The sequence below is a fragment of the Natrix helvetica genome (assembly GCF_964273705.1).
Source record: "Natrix helvetica genome assembly, chromosome: 5".
Classification (NCBI taxonomy): domain Eukaryota; kingdom Metazoa; phylum Chordata; class Lepidosauria; order Squamata; family Natricidae; genus Natrix; species Natrix helvetica.
The window spans coordinates 7,720,432-7,747,041 of NC_138551.1; the positions used below are offsets into that span (position 1 = coordinate 7,720,432).

The 26,610-nt window shown below is 46.8% G+C and overlaps 1 protein-coding gene across 17 annotated transcripts in view; it reads left to right on the forward strand.

The window, feature by feature from the left end:
* Window positions 1–26,610, forward strand: part of EIF4G1 (eukaryotic translation initiation factor 4 gamma 1) — a 160,139-nt gene that overhangs the window by 92,480 nt on the left and 41,049 nt on the right. For 9 of the 17 annotated variants that reach the window (XM_081953613.1, XM_081953600.1, XM_081953611.1 and 6 more), the window contains 6 exons: window positions 5,569–5,664; window positions 7,461–7,527; window positions 15,437–16,282; window positions 19,470–19,558; window positions 22,601–22,784; window positions 25,452–25,585. In XM_081953613.1, the coding sequence (XP_081809739.1) occupies window positions 5,569–5,664; window positions 7,461–7,527; window positions 15,437–16,282; window positions 19,470–19,558; window positions 22,601–22,784; window positions 25,452–25,585 (1,416 nt within the window). The remainder of the gene's footprint in view (window positions 1–5,568; window positions 5,665–7,460; window positions 7,528–15,436; window positions 16,283–19,469; window positions 19,559–22,600; window positions 22,785–25,451; window positions 25,586–26,610) is intronic. The other 8 variants (XM_081953606.1, XM_081953615.1, XM_081953609.1 and 5 more) reach the window with 4 other exon arrangements.

Genomic DNA, 26,610 nt, shown 5'->3' on the forward strand with positions numbered 1-26,610 from the left:
CGATTAGAGACAGATTTGGTTTCTGTGAGTGCCAAACCCCAGTTCTATCTTCTTAATTGCCGGTTGACATTGGTTTTTTTTTTAAATCTCTCCGCTGATTTTCTTATCTCTCCACTTATCTCTCCACTGATTCTCAGAGACCGTTTTAAATCAGCTTGGCTAAGAAAAGGAAATGGCAAACTCCACAGTCCTTAGTACCTTTGGTGGAAAATGTCTGTCCATTTGAAAATGCCATGTGTCATCTTAAACTATGGGATATTGTTACTAACAAAAGGAGGATATTTTAGTATTAGCATAGCCTTTATTGTCATTGTATAAAATAAATACAACAAAATTGGATATTTGTAGCTCAGGGTTGAAATGAAGGGTCCTTGGTGCCCTCTGAGCTTGCTTGTTTCCTTGTAGACCTTTCATTACCCAACTAGGTAACACCATCAGGGTAGGATGCGATGGTAGGATATGGCATATTGATTTTCGAACCAGTGTAAACCTACCGTGTTTCCCCGAAAATAAGACCCTGTCTTTTGGGGGGGCACCCAAAAAGGCACCAGGTTGTATTTTTGGGGGGGAGAGGAGATGTTATCCACTGACTCAACTTGTGCACGTTGCCCCTGGCCTCCTTTTCGCTCTCAGAGGCCTTCAGGAACTTCTTCTGCAGCCGGCAAGGCTTTCATGAAAGGCTTCTGCAGCCAATAACAGAGCTGAGGATCGATCCAGAGCTCTGTTATCGGCTGCAGAAGCCTTTAGGAAAGCCTTGTCAATGTCAGGGTGTCAAATAACATCCAAATGTAAATTGGAGTCCAAGGCAAAGTTTTGCTCAAATTTTTTCCAATTTATTAAGAGAGCCATGTTGGCACATCTGGGAAAACCTGAATCTGAAAGTTTCCCGGTTTTCCCCACCTAGTTGAAAGTTCAGGATCTTGCCCACCACACCCACAAGTCCATCACATGGTCCAATCTCCCACTGCCATGCTGGCAGCTTCCACCCATCCAGATCCGGTCAGGTGCAGAGGTGCAAAGACAAACGATGACCTTGGCTTTCTAGAAAGAATTTTGTTATGACTACAACGCATCTCACTCTTATAATCCCCCCTCCCATTTTCCCACAATAGAAAATGCATAGTCGAATATTAGAAAGTGTGGCAGGCCAAGGATCCAAAAGAAAAAATGGCTGCAGGCCTGACATTCGTCTCAAATGGCTGTGTGCCATTATACTTAATTCTGAAATTTCATCAGGCCTTCACCTTAACCAGGGTGGATGGTCCACACTCTGCAGTCCTGCGGAGATGATATAAAAATTACTCCTTTTCAGCAGTATCTATGTTTGCATGGAGAGAGAGATGCTCACCTAAGCCAAGTGCTTTTTTTATTGCCCTCTCTAGAGGGGATCAAGGAAGGGTTTAAAATGGATCCCATTTTAAACAATTTGCTGTGTAAAAAGCACAATCTCCATCACAGTTTTTGTCTGTTTGCAACCTGGACAGATCACGCCAGGCTGCCCAATTTGGCGCTATCATTGTCGTATCTGTCCTACCCACGGATGAAGTTTCGCACACATTTTTGGTCACCCCAAACGTTTTTGGAGAACATTTTGTTTTGTTTTGCTTCTAATCTAAGACGCTTCCTCAGAAGAACTGAAGTTCAGAAGAACCAAGGAAATCTTATTTGATGAGAAGCAAAAAAGGTTTTCCAATGGGGGGAGAGGGAACCCCAAGAAAGCCCAGTTAACTTTTTTGGGGGTGGAAACCACCTTTGGAACAACCATGACTGGAGGATTGAGGGTCTCTGCAGACATTCACACATTTTTGTAATTGCCAGTGCCGTTTGTATCTCAGTTAGTGTACATTACACACTAAGATCATGGCATCAGGCCCTCACAATTCCTGACAAATAGATGGGGAAGAAATGAAGGTAGTGACAGATTTTATTTTCCTGGGCTCCAAGATCACCGCAACCAAGAAATCAAAAGACGCTTCTGGGGAGGAAAGCGATGGGAAATCTAGACAGCATATTAAAAAGCAGAGAGATCACCCTGCCAATAAAAGTGCCTATAGTCAAAGCTATGGTTTTCCCAGTTGCAATGGATGGCTGTGAAGGTTGGACCATAAGGAAGGCTGAGCACCAAAGAATGGAGGCCTTTGAACTCTGGTGCTGGAGAAGACTCCTGCATTGAGTCCCTTGGACTGCAAGGCCATCCAACCGGTCAGTCCTAGAGGAGATCAACCCTGACTGTTCTTTAGAAGGCCAGATCCTCTGCCAAAGATAGAAGAGGAAATAAAAGATATGCTCAATGAAGAAATTAAAACATCAGAGATAATTGAGGCCATACAAAAACAAAAGAATAATAAAGCTGCAGGGCCGGATGGACTGCCAGTGGAAATATATAAAGAATTCCAGGATATCAACGCTGTTGGAAGTTTAGTTGAAAGAGGCGAAGATACCATTATCATGGACGGAGGCTAATATTGTATTATTACCTAAGGTGGACACAGACCAGATGTTTATACAAAATTACAGACCAATCTCACTGCTAAATGCAGACTACAAAATTTTTGCTCTTAATAATAGCAGAACGGTTGAAAAAATTCCTTACATCATTCATCCACACAGATAAAAATGGATTCCTCCCCAGAAAACAAATTAAAAACAATATGAGAATTATGCTGAACATTCTCGAATATTATGAAGTGCATAATGAAAAGCAGGTTGCACTATTTTTTCTCGATGCCCAAAAGGCATTTGATAATGTGAACTGGGAATTTTTGCATCAACAATTGGAACACATGGAATCTGGGTATAAATTTATAAACACGATTAGAGCAATATATACAAATCAAAAACCCAAAGTAATAATAAATGGTGAATTAACGCAAAGTATAGCAATCCAGAACGGTACAAGACAAGGTTGTCCCCTATCCCCACTGCTGTTTATATTAACCTTAGAAGTTTTAGCCAGGAATGTACGTAAAGCGGAACAGCTAAAGGGACTAGAAATTAAAAAGGAGCAATTTAAGTTACAGGCTTTTGCGCACGATCTAGTGTTTGTGTTAGAGGATCCTATAACTGTGGCTCGCATAACTTTTGCACAATATTGGAAAAAAGAAAATACACCATCAGAGCTAGATATAATCAGAAAAGTGTTGTCCTGTGCGGAAGCAGATAGGCTCACTCTTGAACTTAAAAATAAAGGGGAATCAGAATATTTTGAAGTCTGGAACAGATTTTATGATTGGTATAGGACAAGGTGACAAGACTGGAACAAACTGTATATATTGTGATTGGACGGAAGGATAGACAATGTATTAAGTAGGCTAATAGTTAATGGTTGAGACTAGCTGTATATAATGTGAATGTATGGTCACTTCGACTTCGTGGTACTGCATTGTTTTAAATGTAAAAATAATAAAAAATATATTCAAAAAAAAGGCCAGATCCTGAAGAGGAAACTCAAATACTTTGGCCACCTAATGAGAAGGAAGGACTCCCTGGAGAAGAGCCTCAGGCTGGGAAAGACTGAGGGCAAAAGAAGAAGGGGACGGCAGAGAATGAGGTGGCTGGATGGAGTCACCAAAGCAGTAGGCGTGAGATTAAATGGACTCTAGAGGATGGTAGAGGACAGGAAGGCCTGGAGGAATGTTGTCCATAGGGTTGCGATGTGTTGGACATGACTTCGCAACTAACGACAACACACTGACTGTATCTTACATGTTTTTAGTGCAGTTTTTTTTTTTTTAAAGCTGTGTTCACAATATCAGGTCTCTGTATTTAATGGTTGTGCCTCCTGGCTCCTGAGCCCTAATGAAGGCTTTGATTTGCTCACTCAGCTACTGTGTCCAGGTGTGCCAAACAGTGCTTGGTTGTGACCTCATCGTTGGCTGCTAAGGATCTGCCTTCCCTTCCCTCCCTCCAGCAGCCACCCACCCTGGGCGTTTAGGGCCAGGAGGAAGAAAGTGCTTCCTCCTGGCCTCAGCCCTGTGGTAGGGCGGAGGGAGGGCGAGTCCGGGAGAAGTGCCAAGTTTTGAAAGACATGGCAGCTGGCTTCCGGGAGGTTAGCCCCCTGTCATGGGTAGCGTGAAGCCCTTGCCAAGGACAAGTTGTTGTTGGTTGACTTCAGGCCTTGACGTGGTCCACGGGCAGCTGGCAGTTCCTTTTCCTCACCTCCGCCTTCAAGATTGTCTCTCCTTGTAAAATATCTCGTGGGCCAGAATCTCTTTTACGTCGTCGTGCAGCCTGTAAGGTGAGATTAGAGAAGGCCACAGAAGTCAAGAAACGAGAATATTCCCAGAGAGTCTTAACAACATCCCGAGGAGTGGTAGCTTGAAATACATCCTAAGCACCCGCAGGCATTCTCTGCTCATGGGTCATTTTTTTGTGCTACTATTCTTGGAACTAACCATATTTTTCAGAGTATAAGACGCACCCCCCCCCCCAAGAGGGTGAATATCTGGATGTGTCTTGTACATTGAATCCAACATTCTTGGCCTCCTGAAACCCTGCCCCCCGCGCATCCCGTTTTTTGCAAAAATGGACGTGCAGAGGGTTTGGGAGGCCTGCAAAGTAGTCTTAGGGGCTGGGGAGGCCAAAAACAAGTGAAAAAAGGGCCATTGTTTGCTCGCTTTTGCCCCCCCCCCCCTTTCCCCCAGTCCCCAGGAGCACTCTACAAGCTTTCCAAAGCCTACGCATGCCCTGTTTTTTTCACAAAATCTATGGGCCCATTTTCACAAAAAAACGCCCCCCCCCAGCCCACAGGAGCACTTTGCAGGCCTCTCAAACTCTCTGCATGCCCCATTTTTCACACAAAAAAAAATGGGCGTGCAGAGGGTTTGTGAGGCCTGCAGAGTGCAAAAAACTTTTTTAAAAAATGTACCTCTTCAAAATCTTTGTGCGTCTTATACTCTGGTGCATCTTATAGTCCAACAAATACGGTAACTATGCTGCACTGAGGAATTGGGGGGTGGGGGTAGGTTAGACCCATTAAGGCAGAATTCTCTCCAACTTTTCCGGCTTTGTGGACTGGCTGAAAGGGGGGGGGGGGAGACGGTTCCAGCAAGCACCCGTGCAGTTCCATTTACACAATCGACGGGCCCCTGCACCCACTCCTTACGCAAATGGAACGCAGGCCTACACGCTTCCTCGCGCAAATGAGGATTCGCGGGTGTACTCGCCTCTCACTTCTGCTACCCGGTTCCAAGGCACCTTGGTGGCGCAGTGGTTAGAGTGCAGTACTGCAGGCTACTTCTGCTGATCACCCGCTGCCGGCAGTTCGGCAGTTCGATCCTCATGGTTGACTCAGCCTTCCATCCTTCCGAGGTGGGTAAAATGAGGACCCAGATTGTTGGGGGCAAATATGCTGACTGTAAACCACTTAGAGAGGGCTGTAAAGCAGTGTATAAGTCTTAAGTGCTACTGCTATTGGCCCGAGAATCGGGGATCCCTGGATTAAGGGTTGTGGTCAATGCTTATATTCTAATGGTTACACTAGACCCAAAATGCTTGTAGGCATCTCTCTAAGCTTTGTCTGCCCTGCGTAAAGCATATTTCCCCCCCCCCCCCCACTTTCTTGTCCAGCAGATCCGAATACGAGATCCAAATCAGGGTGGTAAAGATATCACAGATGAAATAATGTCTGGCGCTAGAACTTCTTCTACCCCAACTCCTCCTCAGGTAAGGCAGTTTCGTTCCTCAACTCCATTTCTCTTCCAAACGTGTCCCGCTTTTAGGCTGATAACAAGTACCTTTTCCCCCCCCTCGTGTTTATAATACAAAAGTTCCGGGACTAAATCACAGCCAACTTTTGCTATGGGTGAGCTCTAGTAGCAATCTAAGAGTTGGAAGGGACCTTGGAGGTCTTCTAGTCCAACCCCCTGCCTAGGCAGGAAACCCTACACCACTTCAGACAAATGGCTGTCCAACATCTTCTTAAAAACTTCCAGTGTTGGGGCATTCACAACTTCTGGAAGCAAGCTGTTCCCCTGATTAATTGTTCTAACTGTCAGGAAGTTTCTCCTTATGTTGCTTCTCTCCTTGATTAGTTCCCACCCATTGCTTCTTGTTCTACCCTCAGGTGCCTTGGAGAATAGTTTGTGGCAACCCCTGAGATATTGGGATGATTTGTTATTTATCGTATGGCACATTCACATCACATTTTGGTTAAAACGCACAGATAAAAATGAAAAATGTGAAATATAAAATGCTACAAATGCAATGTCTAGATTACAGATAATATTTTTTCTGCTTCGTCACAGCCAGGAAACGAGCAAAGTCTCCATTATAAAGTTTGTTTTGTCACTCTGATGCTATATGTTGGATAATTGGTTTTTCGGCCCCACAGTCGCAATTCGGGGAGGCCATTTTGCCACACTTATAGGGGGCCTCAGCAGGCCTCTCACGGCCAGTGGGAATTCGGCTCAGTTTTTGTCCATATTGCACAGGCTGGTCAAATCAGGTGTGTGTGTTTTTTCAAGGTGAAGACAAACCTTGATATTGTGGGGTGGCAATTTTCTATCCTGTGTTGCTTTCACATAATACAGGTAAGTCCTTGACTTACAACAATTCATTTAGTGACAGTGGCACTGGAAAATTGACTTACGACCGCTTTTCACACTGACAACCGTTGTAGCATCCCTATGATCTCTTGATCAAAATTCCGATGCTCGGGGACTGGTTCATATTTGTGACCATTTTGGGACTGTTGCTGTGACCCCCTTTTTCGACCTTAATTAATTAATTTATTTATTTATTAAACTTCTAGACCGCCCCCTCTCCCCGAAGGGACTTGGGGCGGTGTACAGGTACAAATTTAAAAACCATACACTCGATAATATACATAACTAAAATTGAATTAAATATCCCCTGTACAAATTTATAAAAATTAAACAAGCAAAGTCAGTAGGGAATCCAGATTCACTTAACCGTGTGACTTATTTAACAAATGCAATGTTCCAACTGTTAACAACTGGGGCAGGAAAAGTCTTCAAAGGGGGCAAACTCACTTAGCAATTGTTTCACTTAGCAACCTAAATTTTGGGTTCAATTGTGGTCGTAAGTCGAGGACTACCTGTATACAGGAAGATAATACGACTTGATCTGCACACAGGTTTTCATCCTTCTCCCAAACAGTTGCTACTAGTGGTGGTTCCAGCTGGCATTTCCTCGTGTACTCTACACCAGGGTGTCTAAAAACCGACTCTCAAGTTTCCCACGGTTTTCACCTAATTAAAAGTGAAAGTTTTCCTCCCTTTTCCCAACCAATCAGTCACATGATCCAAGTTGAGTAGACGGCATAAACCGTGGTTCCGTTAAAGATGGCGTGAGAAGTTTTATATCAAAGTATATTTTATTCTTTATGCAAGAGAGAGAGAGAGAGAGAGAGAAGGGAAGAGAGGGAGGGGAAGAGAGCGAGAGATTCATATTTGTTTTCTTAGTCTTGCTAATCCTTCTTTCCTCCTCTGTTTTCCTAGGCCGGAAGCGGTTCAGAGCCACAGGCCAACGGGGAGACACCTCATGTAGCAGTTATTGTCCGCCAAGGTACGATGGAACATTGATAGGGCTGAACTGGATGATGTGTGTGTGTGTGTGTTTGTGTGAAGTGCAGACTCAACCTCACTTTTGTCTGTCCATAGAGAGGATTGGAGTTGAATTTATAAGAGTTAAAAGACCCATGGTGGCTTGGAGGTTAGAATGCAGTATTTGCAGGCTAATTCTGCGGTCAGTTCGATTCTGTCCCGCTCAAGGTTGACTCAGCCGTTCATCCTTCCGAGGTGGATAAATTAAGGACCCAGATTGTTGGGGGCAAATACGCTGACTCTGTAACCCGCTTAGAGAGGGCTGTAAAAGCACTGTGAAGCGGTATATAAGTCTAAGGGCTATCGCTATTGCTGTTTCCCATGCAATCAGAAAGAAAAACAGGTTGTCTTTTGTTCCTCTTCGGTGTCCAAGACTTTTAGGAGCTCTACTCAGTACTGTTAGTCCTTGACTTAACGAGCTCATTTAGTGACAGTTTGATGTTACAGCAGCACTGACCATTGCAGCATCCCTATGGTCACATGATCAAAATCCAGACGCTTGGCAACTGGCTCGTATTTGGCAAGGAGAATAGAATAGAATAGAATAACAGAGTTGGAAGGGGTCCTGGAGGTCTTCTAGTCCAGCCCCTTTCCCAAGCAGGAGAATCTATACAAGTGACTCTCTAGGCCAGGGGTGTCCAAACTTGGGAACTTTAAGACTTGTGGACTTCAACTCCCAGAATTCCCCAGCCAGCCATGCTGGCTGGGGAATTCTGGGAGTTGAAGTCCACAAGTCTTAAAGTTCCCAAGTTTGGACACCCCTGCTCTAGGCTCTTCTTAAAATCCTCCAGGGATGAACCCCCCCCCCCCCCAACTTCTGGAGGCAAGCTGTTCCACTGGATAATTGTCCTCACTGTTAGGAACTTTGTCCTTAATTCCAGGTTGCTTCTCTCTTTGATTAGTTTCCATACATTTTTTTCCCCTTGTCTTGCCTTCAGGTGCTTTGGAAAATAATTTGATTCCTCCTCCTTTGTGGCAACCGCTCAAATACTAGAACACTGCTATCATGTCACCCCAACTTTTTCTTTTCTCTAGACTAGCCACACCCAAAGCCTGCAACTGTTCTTGATATATTTTAGTCTCCGGGCCTTTGATCATCTTAGTTGCTCTTCTCTGATCTTTTTCCAAAGGAGTTGAGGAATTCTGGGAGTTGAAGTCCCCAAATCTTATTAAAGTTGCCACGTTTGGCGGCCCCGGGTTTAAGAGTTTGCCGTGGCGTTTGGTTTTTAAACCAATGTTAGAAGAAAGCTTGGTTTAAGATGTACAAATAAATAAATAGAAGAGCTGCATATAGTTGATCCAACTGCAGAGCAATTTCAATGACCGATGCAGTTCCTTGGTGGCTACTGCTTTTATTCCTAAGTATTTTTTTTAGGAAAATGATTACCTTAATATTTAATTAATTAATATTAAAGTATTAACATTCCATTAAAATTAATTTGTTTGGAATGTTACTTTACGGAAAAACAAGTTCTCAGATGTTGGAAGGCCCCATTCTTAATCTGGGGTGTATCTTCCCTAAGTGCCATCAATATTTAAAGCAGGAATTCCGGCTCCTGTTTGTGTCTCATTTATCCGTACTCTATGCCTTCTTTTGTGAATGCGTAGACACCAGTCAATGCAAAAGGTAATTGATTGGCTGAAGCTGAAGACATCGTTTTTTGCCTGTTGGCTTGAATTCATTCCTGTTCTCATAGGGATCTATAGTAAACTTCTGTATCTATATAGGAATAATGTGTAACTTGAAGTAAATCGTTTCTTACTAATGAGAGTAACTGCTCTGACTCGTGTACAGATAGTCCTTGACTTATGACCACAATAAAGCCCAGAATTTAGGTTGCTAAGTGAGAGGTTTGTCCCATTTTGCGATTTTCCTTGCCACGTTGGCTAAGTGAATCACTGCAGCTGTTCAATTAGTACCGTGTTTCCCCGAAAATACGACAGGGGCTTATTTTCTTTTGCCCCACGAAATATGCCCGTGGGCTTATTATCAGGGAGGGCTTATTGTTTTGGGGCTGCCGGGCGGCTGCTCCCTTGTGAACTGGCTCCCGAAGAGCCAGGCACAGCCTCAGGGGCGAAGCAGCCATGAGGTAACCATGCCCACGAGCTGTTGCCTGGCAAATCCCCTCTCCAGCCGGGAAGAGCGCCATTCACTGACCTAGGGGGTATCCCTAAAGTGCCAAGCCATGTGGCGCTCTGCCCATCCCCCAGCTCCCGCGGCTTGGCACATTCGGGATACCCCCTAGGTCAGTGAATGGAGCTCTGCCCGGCTGGAGAAGGGGGTTGTGCGAGCGCCTGTTCCACCCGCAGCTTCACCAAGCCCTTGCGCAGCTCTCCCAGGCCACTGCCGCTGGCCACTGCTGCTCGCCGCCGCCCGCTGCCGCCCCGCTCCGAGCATAACTTCCAAACTCCAAAACTCAGGTCCGAGTTTTCCAGCATCAGCCGCTCTAGGAGTGCTCTCTATGGTGGGCCGGCTGCTCGACAGAGAGTCTTCTGGACAGAGTCTTCCAGCAGCCGGCCCACCATAGAGAGCACTGCTAGAACGGCTGATGCTGGAAGACTCGGCCTCGAGTTTTGGAGTTTGGAAGTTATGCTCGGAGCGGGGCGGCAGTGGGCAGCAGCGGGCAGCGGCGGTGGCCTGGGAGAGCTGCGCAAGGGCTTGATGAAGCTGCGGGCGGAACAGGCGCTCGCGCAACCCCCTTCTCCAGCCAGGCAGAGCTCCATGCACTGACCTAGGGGGTATCCCGAATGTGCCAAGCCGCGGAAGCTGGGGGTCGGGCAGAGCACCACATGGCTTGGCACTTTAGGGATACCCCCTAGGTCAGTGAATGGCGCTCTTCCCGGATGGAGAGGGGATTTGCCGGGCAACAGCTCGTGGGCATGGTTACCTCATGGCTGCTTCGCCCCTGAGGCTGTGCCCGGCTCTTCGGGAGCCAGTTCACAAGGGAGCAGCCGCCCGGCAACTCTCCCCTCTGGCCAGACAGAATGCCACTCCCCAACCTAGCGGTATCCCGAAGGCGGCAAGCAACGTGAGCGCTCCCCCCCCTGGCTCCTGCGACTTGGCGTTTTAGGGATAACGCTAGGTCAGTGAGCGGTCCTCTGCCTGGCCGGAGGGAGGGGTTGTCCAGGGGGTTTATTTTTGGGGGTGGGCTTATATTTTTGCCCACGCGAAAAATGTGGCAAAGGTTTAGTTTCGGGACAGGTTGTATTTTCGGGGAAACGCGGTAACACAGTCGTTAAGTGAACTTGGCTTCCCCATTGTCTTCGCTTGTCAGAAGGTCGCAAAAGGTAGTCACATGACTCCAGGACGCTGCAGCCGTCATAAATATGAGCCAGTTGCCAAGCGTCTCAATTTGGATCACAGGACCATGGAAATGCTGCAACGGTCATAAGTGTGAAAAATGGTCATAAGTCATTTCTTTTCAGTGCCGTTGTAACTTCAAATGGTCACTAAATGAACTGTTGTAAGTCGGCTATCTGTAGTTGGAGGTTCATAGAACATAGAATAATAAGAGTTGGAAGGGACCTTGAAGATCTTCTAGTCCAACCCCAACCCCCTTCAGATAAATGTCTGTCCAGTCTCTTCTTAAATACCTCCAGTAATGAAGCACCCACAACTTCTGAAGGCTGTTCCACTGGTTAATTGTAGGAAATTTCTCCTTAGTTCTGGGTCGCTTCTCCTCCTGTCACCAGGTGCTTTGAGAAATAGGTCGATCCCCTCGTCTTTGTAGGAGCCCCTCAAATTATTGGAACACTGCTATCATGTCTCCCCATTTTTCATTTTACACTTTTTCATCTTACACTGGCTTAAAAAGGAATCACTGCTGAGATATGTGGCCATAGCCAATTTCTCATATATATTACATGTCCAGTCATTATGTATGTATGTATGTATGTATGTATGTATGTATGTATGTATGTATGTATGTATGTATCATCTATCTATCTATCTATCTATCTATCTATCTATCTATCTATCTATCTATCATCATCTATCTATCTATCTATCTATCTATCATCTATCTATGTATCTATGTATCTATGTATCTATCTATCTATCTATCTATCTATCTATCTATCTATCATCTATGTATCTATGTATCTATGTATCTATCATCTATCTATCTATCTATCTATCTATCTATCTATCTATCTATCTATCTATCTATCTATCTTATCATCTCCATTTTTCTCCAGTCATACCTACCTGCCTACCTACCTACCTACCTACCTACCTACCTACCTACCTACCTACCTACCTACCTCCATCTCTCTCATCATACCTACCTACCTACCTACCTACCTACCTACCTACCTACCTACCTACCTACCTACCTATCCATCTCTCTCCAGTCATATCTATCTATCTATCTATCTATCTATCTATCTATCTATCTATCTATCTATCTATCTATATCATCATCTATCTATTTATCTATCATCTATCTATCTATCTATCTATCTATCTATATCTATTTGTTAAAAAACAAAAGCAGTTTGAAATGTTACATGGATGTGTTTGGCAAGGTGGAGAAAAACAAGAGTGGTATAGTGAATAAATACAAAGGCAAAATAGGTTTATTAACTCTATATTCCCTTTTATAGAGAATTACTCTATGATTCTAAAGGAAGCTGTATTTCCTTTTCGTTCTTTTGACTTGTGCCTCAGTTTCTTTGCCTTATGCAGTAATTTTATTTCCTCCCTTTCTATGCTTTGTTTTGCATTATTGAGTCCGAAAGGAAATACAGGTAGTTCTTAACCCACGACCACAATGGAGCCCAACGTTTCTGTTGTTAAGTAAGGCATTTGTTAAGTGAGATTTGCCTCATTTTACGGCCTTTTTGGCCACCCTTGTTAAGTGAATCACTGCAGTTGATAAATTAGTAACAAGGTTGTTAAGTGAATCTGGCTTCCTCATTGACTTTGGCTTGTCGGAAAGTCGCAAAAGGGGCTCACATGACCTTGGGACACAGCAACGGTCGTAAGTATGAAACAGCTGCCAAGCATTTGAAATTTGATCACACGACCATGGGGATGCAGCTAAGGTCTTAACTATGACAAAGGTCATGTCACTTTTTTCATTGCCGTTGTAACTTTGAACGGTCACTAAATGAACTGTTCTGAATCATGGACTATCTGTAGCATTATGAATGTATGGTTATCAGTTCAGTTCAGACAACCTGTGCAAGAAAGATCCTATGTGCTTTCTAGTCTATGGCCACTAGGAGGCAGACCCTTTTAAAATGAGTCAGCCAAGACAGGAGTGAGAAATACTGAGCCACGGTGGCGCAGTGGTTAGAGTGCAGTACTGCAGGCTACTTCTGCCGGCTGCCTGCAATTTGGTGGTTCAAATCTCACCAGATTCAAGGTCGACTCAGCCTTCCATCCTTCCGAGGTGGGTAAAATGAGGACTCAGATATTTGCCCCAAATATGTTGACTCTGTAAACCATTTAGAAAGGGCTGTAAAGCAGCATATAAGTGTTAAGTGCTATTGCTACTGTACAGGTGATCCTTGACTTACGGCCACAATTAAGCCCAAAATTTCCTGTTGCCAAGCGAGACAGTTATTAAGTGAGCTTTGCCCAGTTTTATGACCGTTCCTGCTACAGTTGTTATCACTGAATCACTGTAGTTGTTAAATGAGTCAAACTATTGTTACCTACGATCAATTGTGGTTGTTAAGTCGAGGGCTACTTGGACAGGTAGTCCTCGACTTACAACAGTTCATTTAGTGACCATTCAAAGTTACGGCATGATTGAAAAAAGTGACTTACGACTCATTTTTCACACTTAAAACGGGTGCTGCATCCCCAGGGCCACGTAACTCCCTTTTGCGACCCCCTAACAAGCAAGAGTCAATGGGGAAACCAGATTCACTTAACAAGAGTGTTACCAACTTAACAACTGCAACGATTCACTCAACGACTGTGGCAAGAAAGGTCGTAAAATGGATCAAAACTCACTTGACGACTGTCTCATTTTAGCAACATAAATGTTGGGCTCAACTGTGGTCGTATGTCAAGGACCACCTGTAGCCTAGTCCAGTTTTCCTCTGAGCCCCTGCTGTATTCTCTCAGTATTCTTAGGCGGCTATTGCAGCCTAGCGCTCTAGTACAGCGGTCACCAGCTGCTGGTCCGCGATAAAAATTTTTTGCATTCGTTACATTGCACTAAATCCGGGGTCCTCAAACGACGGCCCCTGGGCCTGATGAGTGCAATGAACATTTGTGTTGCTGCAGAGAGTCTCTCTCTTTTGGGTCTCTTTGTGCAGGTTGGAGGGGGGCAGAAAATTCCAACTTGGGGTCTGCTTCAGCCTCCTGGATTTTGGGAGAAGGCTGGAGGGAAGAGTCGCTGGTGGCAAAGAGCCAGAGGGCCTCGTTCCAGTGGGACCGCATCATGGCCTGGAACTGGCTGACCATCTCAGCCCACTGAGCCTCCAGGCGCCGGTACCTGGCCTTGCATTCCCACAGGTCTTCCCTCTGCTTGGAAAGCCTATGCTCCTAGTCCTCAGTGAGGCGCTTCTACTGAGCCTTCTTCTCGGTCAGATCCAATTTGAACTGAGCTGTTTTGCCAACTCTTTCTCCTGGTGGCTGCTTAGTTTCAGCAACTCTTCCTGTCGGGGCCCTAAGGAGCCCGGGCGGGCAAGCGAGGAGTGACTGGGAGGGGAGGGGCGAATAGAGGCTGGCGAGGTGCCCCTCAACGTGAGTGACATCGAGTTGGCCATGCCCACCCAATCACATGACCACCTAGCCACACCCACCCAGCCGGTCATTAGGCAGATCATATTAGTGGTCCGAGGGATTTAAAATTATGGATTTAGTTGTCCCTGAGGTCCGAAAGGTTGGGGAACCCCCTGCACTAGTACCAAATCTAGTACTTGCCCATCCTTAGCAGTGAAGCCAACAATGATCTATTATTTCAGCAGCTACTGTTAAGAGTTAGAAGAGAATTAAGCCGCTAAGAAACTACGGTCAAACTATGGCTGCCTTTCCTGGGTTCTTCCAGGAAATTAAAACAGAGCTCTAAGAAAAAGAGGTGTTTTTTGTTTGCATCTCATGCTAAACTCTAGTAACAAAGGCATAGCATCTTGTTATGGCCTCAGCCACTCAGGACGAAAGCGAACAGATGTAAGAGTGTGGGCAGATTCATCAGGAAGCGCATTGCACGGGTGATAATCTAGGGAAGACCTTCATCCCAAGATGTGTGCATTTAAAACTACCTTTTGCTTGTCTGAATCCAGGAAGATTATCCAGACATGAAAGGAAAATAGAACACAACCAACTTGGCCATTGTAGCCAGTTATTTCTCACTACGAATGGCCGGTCATGGCTTTGCCAGCCTGTGGTTTAGAGGGTTTGGGTCCTTAAGTCCTTGGAGATGAACCACCCTCACTAGCACTGATGCTGCTACCTACTTTGGGTAATGAAATGTCTGCAAGAAAGCCACCAGGCTCAGAGAAAACCTCATTTCAACCCTGAGCCAGAAATAGAATAGAATAGAATAACAGAGTTGGAAGGGACCTTGGAGGTCGTCTAGTCCAACCCCCTGCTTCCTTTACCAGCCCTTGGTGCTGCAGCCCCTGGTGGCTAAAATACAGTATTTACAGGATGACTCTGCCTGCTGTCAGGAGTTCGATCCTGACCGGCTCAAGTTTGACTTCGGTAAAATGGGGACCTACAATGTAGGGGTCAATATGCTGTCACTGCAAACTGTTTCAAGAGGGTTGTAAAATCCTATGGAGCAGTACGTAAATCTTAAGGGCTATTGCTAAGTGCTGTTTATAGGAACCACCGTTTTCTAAACATACCGTATTTTTTGGGAGTATACGATGCACCTCCCCTCAACCCTCTTCCTTCTCTTTCCCACCAGATGACCGTTCCAAGACCGGCCCAGTAGTAAGTAAACCGGTATCCTTGGAGACTAGTAAATCGGCTTCCCCATCTCCCCCTCCGCCCCTGACCGAGGCGGAGCCTGTGCAGCCGGCCACTGTGACGCTGGTGCGCCCAGAGAGCCCTGTTGCTGTGGACACTAGAGAGGAGCTGCTGGAGGTCCCTGAAGACATCCTCGAGCCCGTTAGTACCACCACTACAGTGCCAGGAGGCCTCGTGCCCCCTCCGGAGTCCATCATTTTGGACACAGAACCTCGGGAAGAGGTCGCTGCTAGCCCTGTTTTGGAGATTCCTTCCCAGCCACCCCCAGAAACGCAGGTGGATGAAGAGGCGGTAGCAGAAGAAGAGACAGTGGTTACCCACCAGGAGGCGCTTCAACCCGAGGAGCCTCCCATAACGCTGCCGTGCACCCCTCCCGTTCCTTCTCCTCCGCCGGAGGAGGTGGCCGAAGGGGAGGCCGTGGAGTCGAATGGGGTCTTAGAGGAGGAGCTGCTGGAGGCGATGCCCGAGGTGCCCCCGTGTGAACCAGAACCGGCCATGGAATCCCCCATTGCTCAGCCGGAAGAGCAGGCAATACCTGCGGGGATTGAAACCCCAGAGAAGCAAGAGGCCGAAGAGGCGGAGGAACAGCCCGAATCGGATATCAGCCCCATCTCTGAACCCGAAGAGGTGAAGCCCCCTGAGGAGGTGATTGTCCCAGCGGCCGCGCCTGCTGTAGAAGAGGAGGCGGAGCCAGAGGAGGAAGTGGAGGAAACGGCCGAGGTCCCAGAGCAGAGTGCCGAGCCGGTGGCTGCGCCCTTGGAGACCATGGAAGTGACGATGCAAGGTGAGTATCCAAAGCACGTTTTCCCACCCAGCTGGATGCTATCTTTAAGAAGAATGAGGGGGTCCTTGGTGCTCTCTTGAGCTTGGCTGTTTTCTTCCAGACATCTCATTAGCCAAACTAGGTAACATCATCAGTGCTGGTAAGGAGTGGGGTTTGTTCTCAGTTTAGTAGCTTGCCCTGCCGGTATTGGTGGAAGTGTAGTTTTTCTCCTTGTTAGTTCCCCGATTTAAGTTATTGTTTTTGCTGCTTTGTCTGGGGTTAATCCCTGCTTATCTCTGTGTTGATCGCTGGAGAAGTACAAACTACAAGGAGGAAAGCTACACCTCCACCAACAGCAGCAGGGCAAGCTACTCTCTATCAACTGAGAGCAAAGCCTACTCTTTGCTAGCACTGATGACGCTCCCTAGTTTGGGTAATGAAATGTCTGCAAGAAAAAACAGCCAAGCTCAGAGAGCCTCAAGGACCCCCCCCCACATCATTTCAACCCAGAACTACAAATATTCTCTTTTGTTGATATGCAGGAATCTTTATTTTTCCCTTTTGTAATATAGAGATAGAAATTTCAAGTCTTCCAGGTTGGTTGCACTAAAGCAGGGGCCAGCAACCTGCAGCTCTGGAGCCTCGTGCGGCTCTTTCACCTTTCGGCTGTGGCTCCCTGTTGCCAGTCGGCTCCACAATTGATAAGAGCTTCCGGTTAGGACAGGTAGAGGAAAAAGGATGCCGTGCTAGGAGGAGACTCTATGGTGTGTGGGGGGGAACCAGATTTTGGTTACCAGAGGAAAAAGGACGCCGTGCTAGGAGGAGACTCTATGGTGGTGGGAACCAGACTTTGGTCACCAGAGGAAAAAGGATGCCGTGCTAGGAGGAGACTCTATGGTGGGGGGAACCAGACTTTGGTCACCAGAGGAAAAAGGACGCCGTGCTAGGAGGAGACTCTATGGTGGGGGGAACCGGACTTCTGGTCACCAGAGGAAAAAGGACGCCGTGCTAGGAGGAGACTCTATGGTGGGGGGAACCAGACTTTGGTCACCAGAGGAAAAAGGACGCTGTGCTAGGAGGAGACTCTATGGTGGGGGGAACCAGACTTTGGTCACCAGAGGAAAAAGGACGCCGTGCTAGGAGGAGACTCTATGGTGGGGGAACTGGACCTCTGGTCAGCAGAGGAAAAATGGTGCCGTGCTAGGAGAAGACTCTATAGTGGGGGCAACCGGACTTCCGGTCGGCTCCAGAATTGAACGGGGGGCTTCCATTTAGGACCTTTGTGGCTCTTTGAGTGTTTAAGGTTGCCGACCCTTAAACTAAAGCAGGGGTGTCCAAACTTGGGAACTTTAAGACTTGTGGACTTCAACTCCCAGAATTCCCCAGCCAGCTATGCTGGCTGGGGAATTCTGGGAGTTGAAGTCCACAAGTCTTAAAGTTCTCAAGTTTGGACACCCCTGAACTAAAGCATCCAGCATCTATCACAAGGCCTGGCTGAGTAGGATTACGTAGAACAATTTCCACAAGCCATTGACAGAATCAGTTTGGGCTAAATTAAGATCCTTCCCTGTAGCTTTAGCTTTGCATGGTATTTTTGCAGGGTGCCATCTTAGAGGACTCCGTTCAGTGGTACCAGAAGGCTTTGGGTTGGTTACTTCTGCTTTTCACCACGGGCTGCCGTATGTGGGTGATATTTACGGGCTCGTTGGAGCTTAGCTGGTAGCTCCTGAGTTGCTAGTTCCTGAGTTGGCATTATCAACAGTCAGCAAGAGCTAATCAAGGAATTGCCAAGAACACTCCCACCAACACTGAGCCTTGTATATCAACAGAGAACAAACCCCACTTCCTTTCGGAACTGATAATGTTGCCTAGTTGGGTAACGAAATGTCTGCAAGAAAGCATCCAAACTCAGAGAGCACCCAGGACCCCACAGTTTAACCCTGAATTGCAAATATTCTCTCTTCTGGGTGGTATTGAGGGGCCCGGTGGCTCAGTGGCTAAGACGCTGAGCTTGCCGATGAGAAAAGTCGACAGTTCGGTGGTTCGAATCCCTAGGGGCTGCATAACGGAGTGAGCTCCCGTTATTTGTCTCAGTTTCTGCCAACCTAGCAGTTCGAAAGCATGTAAAAATGCAAGTAGAAAAATAGGGACCACCTTTGGTGGGAAGGTCACAGCGTTGGCTTTGAGTCATGCTGGCCACATGACCACGAAGACATCTTTGAATGGCGCTGGCTCTTTGGCTTTGAAATGGAGATGAGCACCGCCCCCTAGAGTCGGGAATGTGTGAGGGGGAACCTTTTACTAACCTCTGACCTAGGGTTCCCAAGAGCATGAAGCAAAGTCCTTCTCCTGACTAAAACCCCTTTTATTAATTTACTGTGAATTCTGCTCATTCACATCCAGCCAAGTCTTTCGAGGGAGGATTTACAGTCACAGACCTTCTCTGGCTTGGAGAGCTGCCAGGCCGATCTCTGCAGAACTTGGCAAGGAGTCTCGGAGAGTGACGAACCGATTAAGCGAACTAATTGTCTCCTGCAAACTCCACTCCCCTTTCGCTCCCCTTTTATTTCCTCTGGGAGGGGCCATTCATCGTCCACCTGTGGCCTTACTCCCAAGTCGACCCCTGTTCTTTAGCTGTTCCCTTCGTCTGGCAACTCTGTGCATGCACACACTGGGAACAGGCTCCAGCTGTTCTTCTGCCTCACTGATGTCTGACTCTGAAGGCAGCTGATAACTGGCATACGACCCTGACCCCCTCTCTGCCTCCGACACAGAGCCCTCATCAGAGGCTTCCTCAGACTCCAGGACTGGCCCAGGTTCCTCCCCAACATCCTCACTGTCCGAATCTGCTGCCAGCTCCCCTGGCCGGCCACAAGAGGTATTTTCTGTACACCAAGGCATTTATTGTCTTCCGAGCGTTTAAGCACTTCTGCCTTTGCTGGTTGGTCCCTTTCCCATCTTATAAAAGGTTCAAGGGCTGATGTCCCAAAATATCCCAGATAGATACGATAGATGCCACGGCTTCTTCCTGGGATGCAACATCCTCTTATCTCTGCCGTGAGCTATGCTTCTTTTTCTATCCCTGGAAAATGGCTTCAGAGCAGGACTTCGCACTAACTTCTTGTTTGTTGCCTGGAGTGCCTTTCCCCGTTAATCTGGACTTACCCGTAGCTCTTGTGTCTCTCCATCCTTCTGTATAATTCCCTAGTAGCCGTATCGGTGCCAAAGAAGAAGCGAAAGTTGAAGGATCTGAACAAGAAGGAAGCCGTAGGAGATTTGCTGGATGCGTTCAAAGAGGTGCGTAGCCTGCACGTTACCAGGGGGAAATTAATTAAATGACTAATGCAATGATTAATGCAATGTTTCTGAACCTTTGCAACTCTTTAAGATGGCTGGACTTCACCTCCCAGAATTCCCCAGCCAGCCTGTAGCAGATGACATGTCCTTGCCGGTGACAAGGGGTGACAGGGAATTTGGATGGGCCCCCCTATTGCCAAGGCGCTTAAATTCATTGTGGTTTTTAAAGTAAGCTTTGGAGGGCAATTTGGATAGGATTTAGATTGTCTGAGTACCCCTGCTCCATCACAGCCCCGCACCATAACACTGGCTTCAGATTTCAGCATTCCGAGAAGCTCGCTTTTCATGCCAAAAGATGCCCACGGAGCAGAATTTGTAGAAATCGGAGGAAAGGAGTTCAGTGCCATGCTTATCCCTTTTTGACTCTCCTCGCTGTTTTCCATCGTACCGTACTTACCATATTTTTCAGAGTATAAGACGCACTCCCCCCCACCCCAAAAGAGGGTGAAAATTTGGGTGCGCCTTATACACCGAATGTAGTCCTGCCCCCACCCTTTGCCCTCTGTCTCCCAGCAATTTGCCTCCTTGCAGCAAACAGCCTGTTTCAGCTTCAGCACAGCTTGATTAGTACAAGCAGCTGATTGTTGGTTGGATCGGCCTCCCGACCATCAGCTGTTTCAGGCTGCAGGGATTGCCATTGCCTATTGCTGCCTCTACGCGCCCCATTTTTCGGCCTCCACATCCCATTTTTGGCCTCCACCGCCCAGTTTTCAGCCTCTGCACACCCCATTTTCCACCCATTCTGATGCCCGCTGCCTAGAACAGGCAGAAAATGGGATGCATGGAGACGGCAATAGGCTAGGAGATCCCTGCAGCCTGAAACAGCTGATCATCCAACCGACAATCAGCTGCTTGTGCTAATCAGGCTGTGCTGAAACTAAAACTGAAACAGTCTGTTTGCTGCAGGAGACAAATTGCTTGGAGGCAGAGGCAGATTTTTTTTTTCTTGTGCTAAAAAAGGCTGTGCTGAAACAGAAATAGGCTGTTTGCTGCAAGGAGGCAAATTGCTGGGAGACAAAGGCAGATTTTTTCTTTTCTTGTTTTCCTCTCCAAAAGCTAGTTGCGTCTTATACTTCGGAGCATCTTATGCTCCAAAAATACAGTAAATGTTTGTGCCATTCTTGGGTGGGGGTGGGGTGGGGTTGGGTGGGGGTATGAATGTGGGGACCTTTATCTTTACACATGCATAGCTGTTGTTTTGAGAAACCTCTGTGTAAGCTATGGTCACTGTTTTGTAGGCCCTTCAGTTTTGTTCTACTTAGAAGGAGTCCTCATCTTCTAAGCATCCTGCAGGTTCAACCAATTGGATCTTGTACACATTTGTTAGGATAGAAAGCAATGCAGGTAGTCCTCGACTTATGTCCACAACTGAGCCCAAACTTTCTGCTGCTAAGTGAGGCAGTTGTTCAGTGAGTTATGCCCCATTTTACAGCGTTTCCTGCCACAATTGTTAAGGGAAGAAGGATCAGCAAGACCAAGAATTATAAACACAAACAATTTATATTTATTTCTATCCTATCTATCTATCTATTCATTCTGACCTAGGCTTCCTGAGACGGTAAAAAGCTTATGCTTAGTCCCCAAACCACTCTTTTCATTGGCTGTGAATTATGTTCATTTACAGCCCGTAATGAGTCACAAATAGTTTGTAAAGAGTCCGACAGAAGTCTGCCAAAGTGTTTTGGGATAAGGCTGAGAAGCACCCACCTTTCTCTCCCTTGAAACGCTGCCAAAGACCTAATTGCCAATTAGCTTTGCAAGGCCACACAGAGCGCAGAGTCAAAACGGACCTTTAGACTTTAAACCGACCAGAACGAACTAAAGTTGCTTCCCGCAAAGGCTCACGTGCCTTTGCTCCTCCTTTATGTCTTATGGGAGGGACTGATCATCTCCAAGCCTTACCCCTGAGTCATCCCATTTGTCTTAACCGTTCTTGCCTTCTGGCAGCTCTGCGCATGCGCGCACTGGGAACAGGCTCCCCCTGGTCCTCTGCCTCGCTCATGTCCGACTCTGGAGGCTCCGGAGGCAGCACATAACTCCCAGATGGCCCTGGCCTCCTCTCTGCCTCCGATGCAGACCCCTCGTCTGAGCCTTCCCCAGACTCCAGGACTGGCTCATTTGCTCCCCAACCTCCTCACTGTCCGAATCTGCTGCGAGGCTGGTGGCAGACCACAACACTATCTATCTATCTATCTATCTATCTATCTATCTATCTATCTATCATCTATCTATCTATCTATCTATCTATCTATCTATCTATCTATCTATCTATCTATCTATCTATCATCTATCTATCTATCTATCTCCCTTCCTCCCTCCCTCCCTCCCTCCATCTATCCTCTTTCATTATTTCTATCCTATCTATAATTATCTATCATATCTATCACTCTTTACTTTTATCACCATCCATCCATCTATCTACCTATCATTATCTCTATCCTATCTATAATTATCATATCTATCAGTCTATCCTTTTATCACCATCCAACCATCCATCCATCTATCTATCTATCCTCTATCATTATCTCTATCCCATCTATAATTATCTATCATATATATCTGTCTATCCTTTTATCACCATCCATCCATCCATCCATCCATCCATCCATTCTCTATCCTATCTATAATCGTCTCTATCCTATCTATAATTATCTATCATATCTACCTGTCTATCATTTTATCACCATCCATCCATCCATATATCCTCTATCATTATCTCTGTCCTATCTATAATTATCTATCATATCTATCTGTTTATCCTTTTATCACCGTCCATCCATCCATCTATCTGTCACAGCGCTTTTCAAGTCATGAACTCCCTGTGAACCTTGTGGGTTTCAGTTGTCATTGTGTTGCTGTTGAAGAACACACCAATTTCCTTTTGAGCCTGGAGGTGAGAGATGAACACTCCTCCACCTCCTGCAGAGAAAGGCGTTTGTTGCCACCTAGTTCATAGGATCTCTTTGGCTTTACCCCTCTTAGGTCAGCGAGGGGGGCTCTGAGACCGAGAACAACCCCCCAGTGCCAGCCCCGGAGCCTGAGGAACCTGCCCCAGCTCGTTCCCAGGAGGAAGCCGAGGAGACCTGGGAACAGAAGGAGGACAAGATGGATCCCGAGAAGCTCAAGCAAGCGGATCAAAAGTACCGCTACAAGGAAGGTGAGCCAGGTCTGAGCAGCACTTACAATTTGGGGAAGGGTGAGGGGGGGGGCGGACTTCCCATTGAGCCTTCTGTGATGACCTCCCTTTTGAGCCATCGTGTCTGGGCCACTGATAACTCTGATGGAACTGAGGATCTGAGCAGACTCATTACCCAAGGAGTGGTTGGCTTTTCTTAGATTACTGCCATGGTTTTGACGTGGCCCACCAGCAGCCAATGGAGCTGGCAGCAGAGCAGACAGTGGGGGGGGGGGGCGGTTGGGGAGGAGCATGGGCCAGTCCTGAGGCTTGAGTAAATCTCAGATGAAGGCTCTGAGAGGGAGCTAGACAGCAGTGAGGCAGAGGAACAGCTGGAGCCTGTTCCCAGTGCGCGCATGCACAGAGCTGCCAGAAGACAAGAACAACTAAGAAAGCAGGGCCGACGTGGGAGTAAAGCCACACCTTGGAGGTGATTGGCCCCTCCTTTGGGAAACAAAAGAGGAGCGAATGGGGAGGGGGCTTTTGCAGGAAACAATAAGTTAATTCCGTCATGTTCAAGAGAGAAAAGTTCTGTTTGTCACTATAAGAGATTCTGCGCCAAGTGTTGCCTTGCCCTGCGTTTGGAAGTATTACTTTGGCAGCTCGCCAAACGAGATAAGGTTCGTGTTTGATAAACAACCCTCTGAGAGACTGTTTGCTAAGCTTTGCTGGCTGTGAATGAAAGGAATTCACAGTCGTCTAAATAAAAGAGGTTTTGCAGGGACCAAGACTTTGCTTCTTGGTTTCTAAGGAAGTCTGCGTTAAAACACCATCCCTGTTGTAAAATCTCAAGATTCCTTCAATTGATTTGGCAACTTTTTTTCCTCCTGCTTTTCCTTCTTTCTTGTTAAGGAAGCCTGGCTCAGAACAGTTTCACAGGACTTTTTTGCCATTACATACACCTTGTTTCCCTGAAAATAAGTCCGGGTCTTATGTTAATTTTTGCTCCAAAAGACAAATTAGGGCTTGCTTTCCAGTTAGGTCTTAATTAGAATTAAAATTCTTTATTGGGCAAGTGATTAGCCAGACAAGGAATTGGTCTCTGGTGCATAAGCTCTCTGTACATACAACAATAGTAATGGATCATTATCATAGTCATTGTAAAAATAGAGTCATCATAAAACATTAGATACGGCACTTAGTGATAGTCACGGATCCTAAATAAGCAAAGAACATCAATCATACTAAGCTACTAAATACACAATATAAATCGTAACATACAAGCAATCAGGTTGTAGTCCTAAGAAGATAAAGAGATAGGTAATAAGGAAGATGAAAATAATGATCGTAATACTGCCTTTCTAGATAGCTTGACAGTGTGGTGGGAATTAGTTGTTTAGCAAAATGATGGCATAGAGGGGGGGGGGGACCTGTCCTTGTGTCTAGTTGTTCTGGTGTGCAGTGCCCTATAGCGTCTTTTGGGGAAAATATGGTACTAAATCAGTGGTGGGATTCAAAATTTTTTACTATTGTTTCTCTGGACATGGCAGAGGAAGGATACTGCAACATCCCCATCCCCTCCCCACTCCAGGGGAAAGTTACTGCAAAATCCCCATTCCCTTCCCACTGCAGAGGAAGGATACTGCAAAATCCCCATCCCCTCCCCACTCCAGGGGAAAGTTACTGCAAAATCCCCATCCCCTCCCCACTCCAGGGGAAAGTTACTGCAAAATCCCCATTCCCTTCCCACTGCAGAGGAAGGATACTGCAAAATCCCCATCCCCTCCCCACTCCAGGGGAAAGTTACTGCAAAATCCCCATTCCCTTCCCACTGCAGAGGAAGGATACTGCAAAATCCCCATCCCCTCCCCACTCCAGGGGAAAGTTACTGCAAAATCCCCATTCCCTTCCCACTGCAGAGGAAGGATACTGCAAAATCCCCATCCCCTCCCCACTCCAGGGGAAAGTTACTGCAAAATCCCCATTCCCTCCCGATCAGCTGGGACTCAGGAGACAGAGAATAGGTGGAGGCGGGGCTAGTCAGAGGTGGTATTTACTGGTTCCCTGAACTACTCAAAGTGTCTGCTACTGGTTCCCCAGAACTGGTCAGAAACTGCTGAATACCACCACTGGATTAAATGCGTCCGTCTGGCTAACCATCTTAAACTTGGGCTTTTTTTGGGAGGGGTAGGGCTTATATTACGAGCATCCTGGAAAAAAATCACGCTAGAGCTTATTCTCCGATTGGGTCTTATTTTCGGGGAAACACGGTAACACATTTGAGTGTTAAAGCCTGCAAACATCTAGAGCAGTGCTTCTCAATCTTGGCAACTTGAAGATGTCCGGACTTCAACTCCCAGAATTCCCCAGCCAGCATTCGCTGGCTGGGGAATTCTGGGCGTTGAAGTCCGGACATCTTCAAGTTGCCAAGATTGAGAAACACTGATCCCCAGAGCATTATATGTCGAGTCCACACATTTTAAAGTGGTTATAGTTGAAAAACAGTGGCCGTGCAAACAAGCAAAGGCCCGTCCGCGGGATGCAGGCAGCACACGAAACCAGCCCCCCCCCCCCTTCCGGTCCACGGGAAAAAACCCTCCCTCTACAGAACCCTGCTTCCCCGATAAGTTCAGGGCCGCCAATCCTGTATATATGACCTACTTGAAGGATGCTCCGATGTCAGCCTTTGTGCTCTCTTTACCTTGCTTCCCTTAACAGAGCAGTGGAAGCCCTTGAACCCAGAAGAAAAGAAGAGATACGACCGGGAATTCCTGCTGGGATGTCAGTTCATGTTTGCCAGCATGCAAAAGCCGGAAGGGTTGCCCCACATCAGCGACGTGGTCTTGGAAAAGGTCTGTCCCTCCACTTCCTTTTCCTCGGATGTCCATCAGAATCCCCCCCCCCCTCTCGTATGAGATGATCGAACAATTCCTTTGCTAGAGTCCCGTTCCTTCCCCCCCCCCCCCCCCCCCCCCCCCCCCCCCCCCCCCCCCCCCCCCCGTATCTCCCTCAACAAGATGACAACCACCACCAAAAATGGTTGTTGACTTCTGGACATAAATCATTCTTCTTTCTACTGTTTATTCCTCCCCATAATCCCACCCAGAGAAAGTTCAGATTAGCAAGTAGCAAGACAAATCCAGAAAGTGTTTCTGTTTCCATGGTTATGTCCCAACTTCCAGGGTCCCCCCCGACCCCAAATCCATCTCTAAATCCCTCACTGACGTTCGGTCAATACAATACAATACAATAGTAGAGTTGGAAGGGACCTTGGAGGTCTTCTAGTCCAACCCCCTGCCTAGGCAGGAAACCCTATACCGTTTCAGGCAAATGGCTATCCAACATCTTCTTAAAGACTTCCAGTGTTGGATCATTCACAACTTCTGGAGGCAACTTCTGTCCCACTGATTCATTGTTCTCACTGTCAGGAAATTTCTCAGTTCTAAGTTGCTTCTCTCCTTGATTAGTTTCCACCCATTGCTTCTTGTTCTACCCTCAGGTGCCTTGGAGAATAGTTTGACTCCCTCTTCTTTGTGGCAACCCCTGAGATATTGGAAGACTGCTATCATGTCTCCCCTGGTCCTTCTTTTCATTAAACTAGACATACCCAGTTCCTGCAACCGTTCCTCATATGTTTGTGCTCTAATCTGTGGATTCAGCAGTTTAGGATTGGCAGTCAAAACAGTGTGTCTTCTCCAGAGGTTTCCCATGCCCATTAAAGAGCCAATTTGATCTAGCGTTTAAAAACATCGGGGTAGAGCAAGAGACTGTGAGTTTTAGTCCTGTCTTAAACATGAAAGCTGGCTGGGTGACTTTGGGCCAATCAGAACGTGACAGTGAGTTCTAGTCCTGCCATAAGCATGAAAGCGGGCTGGGT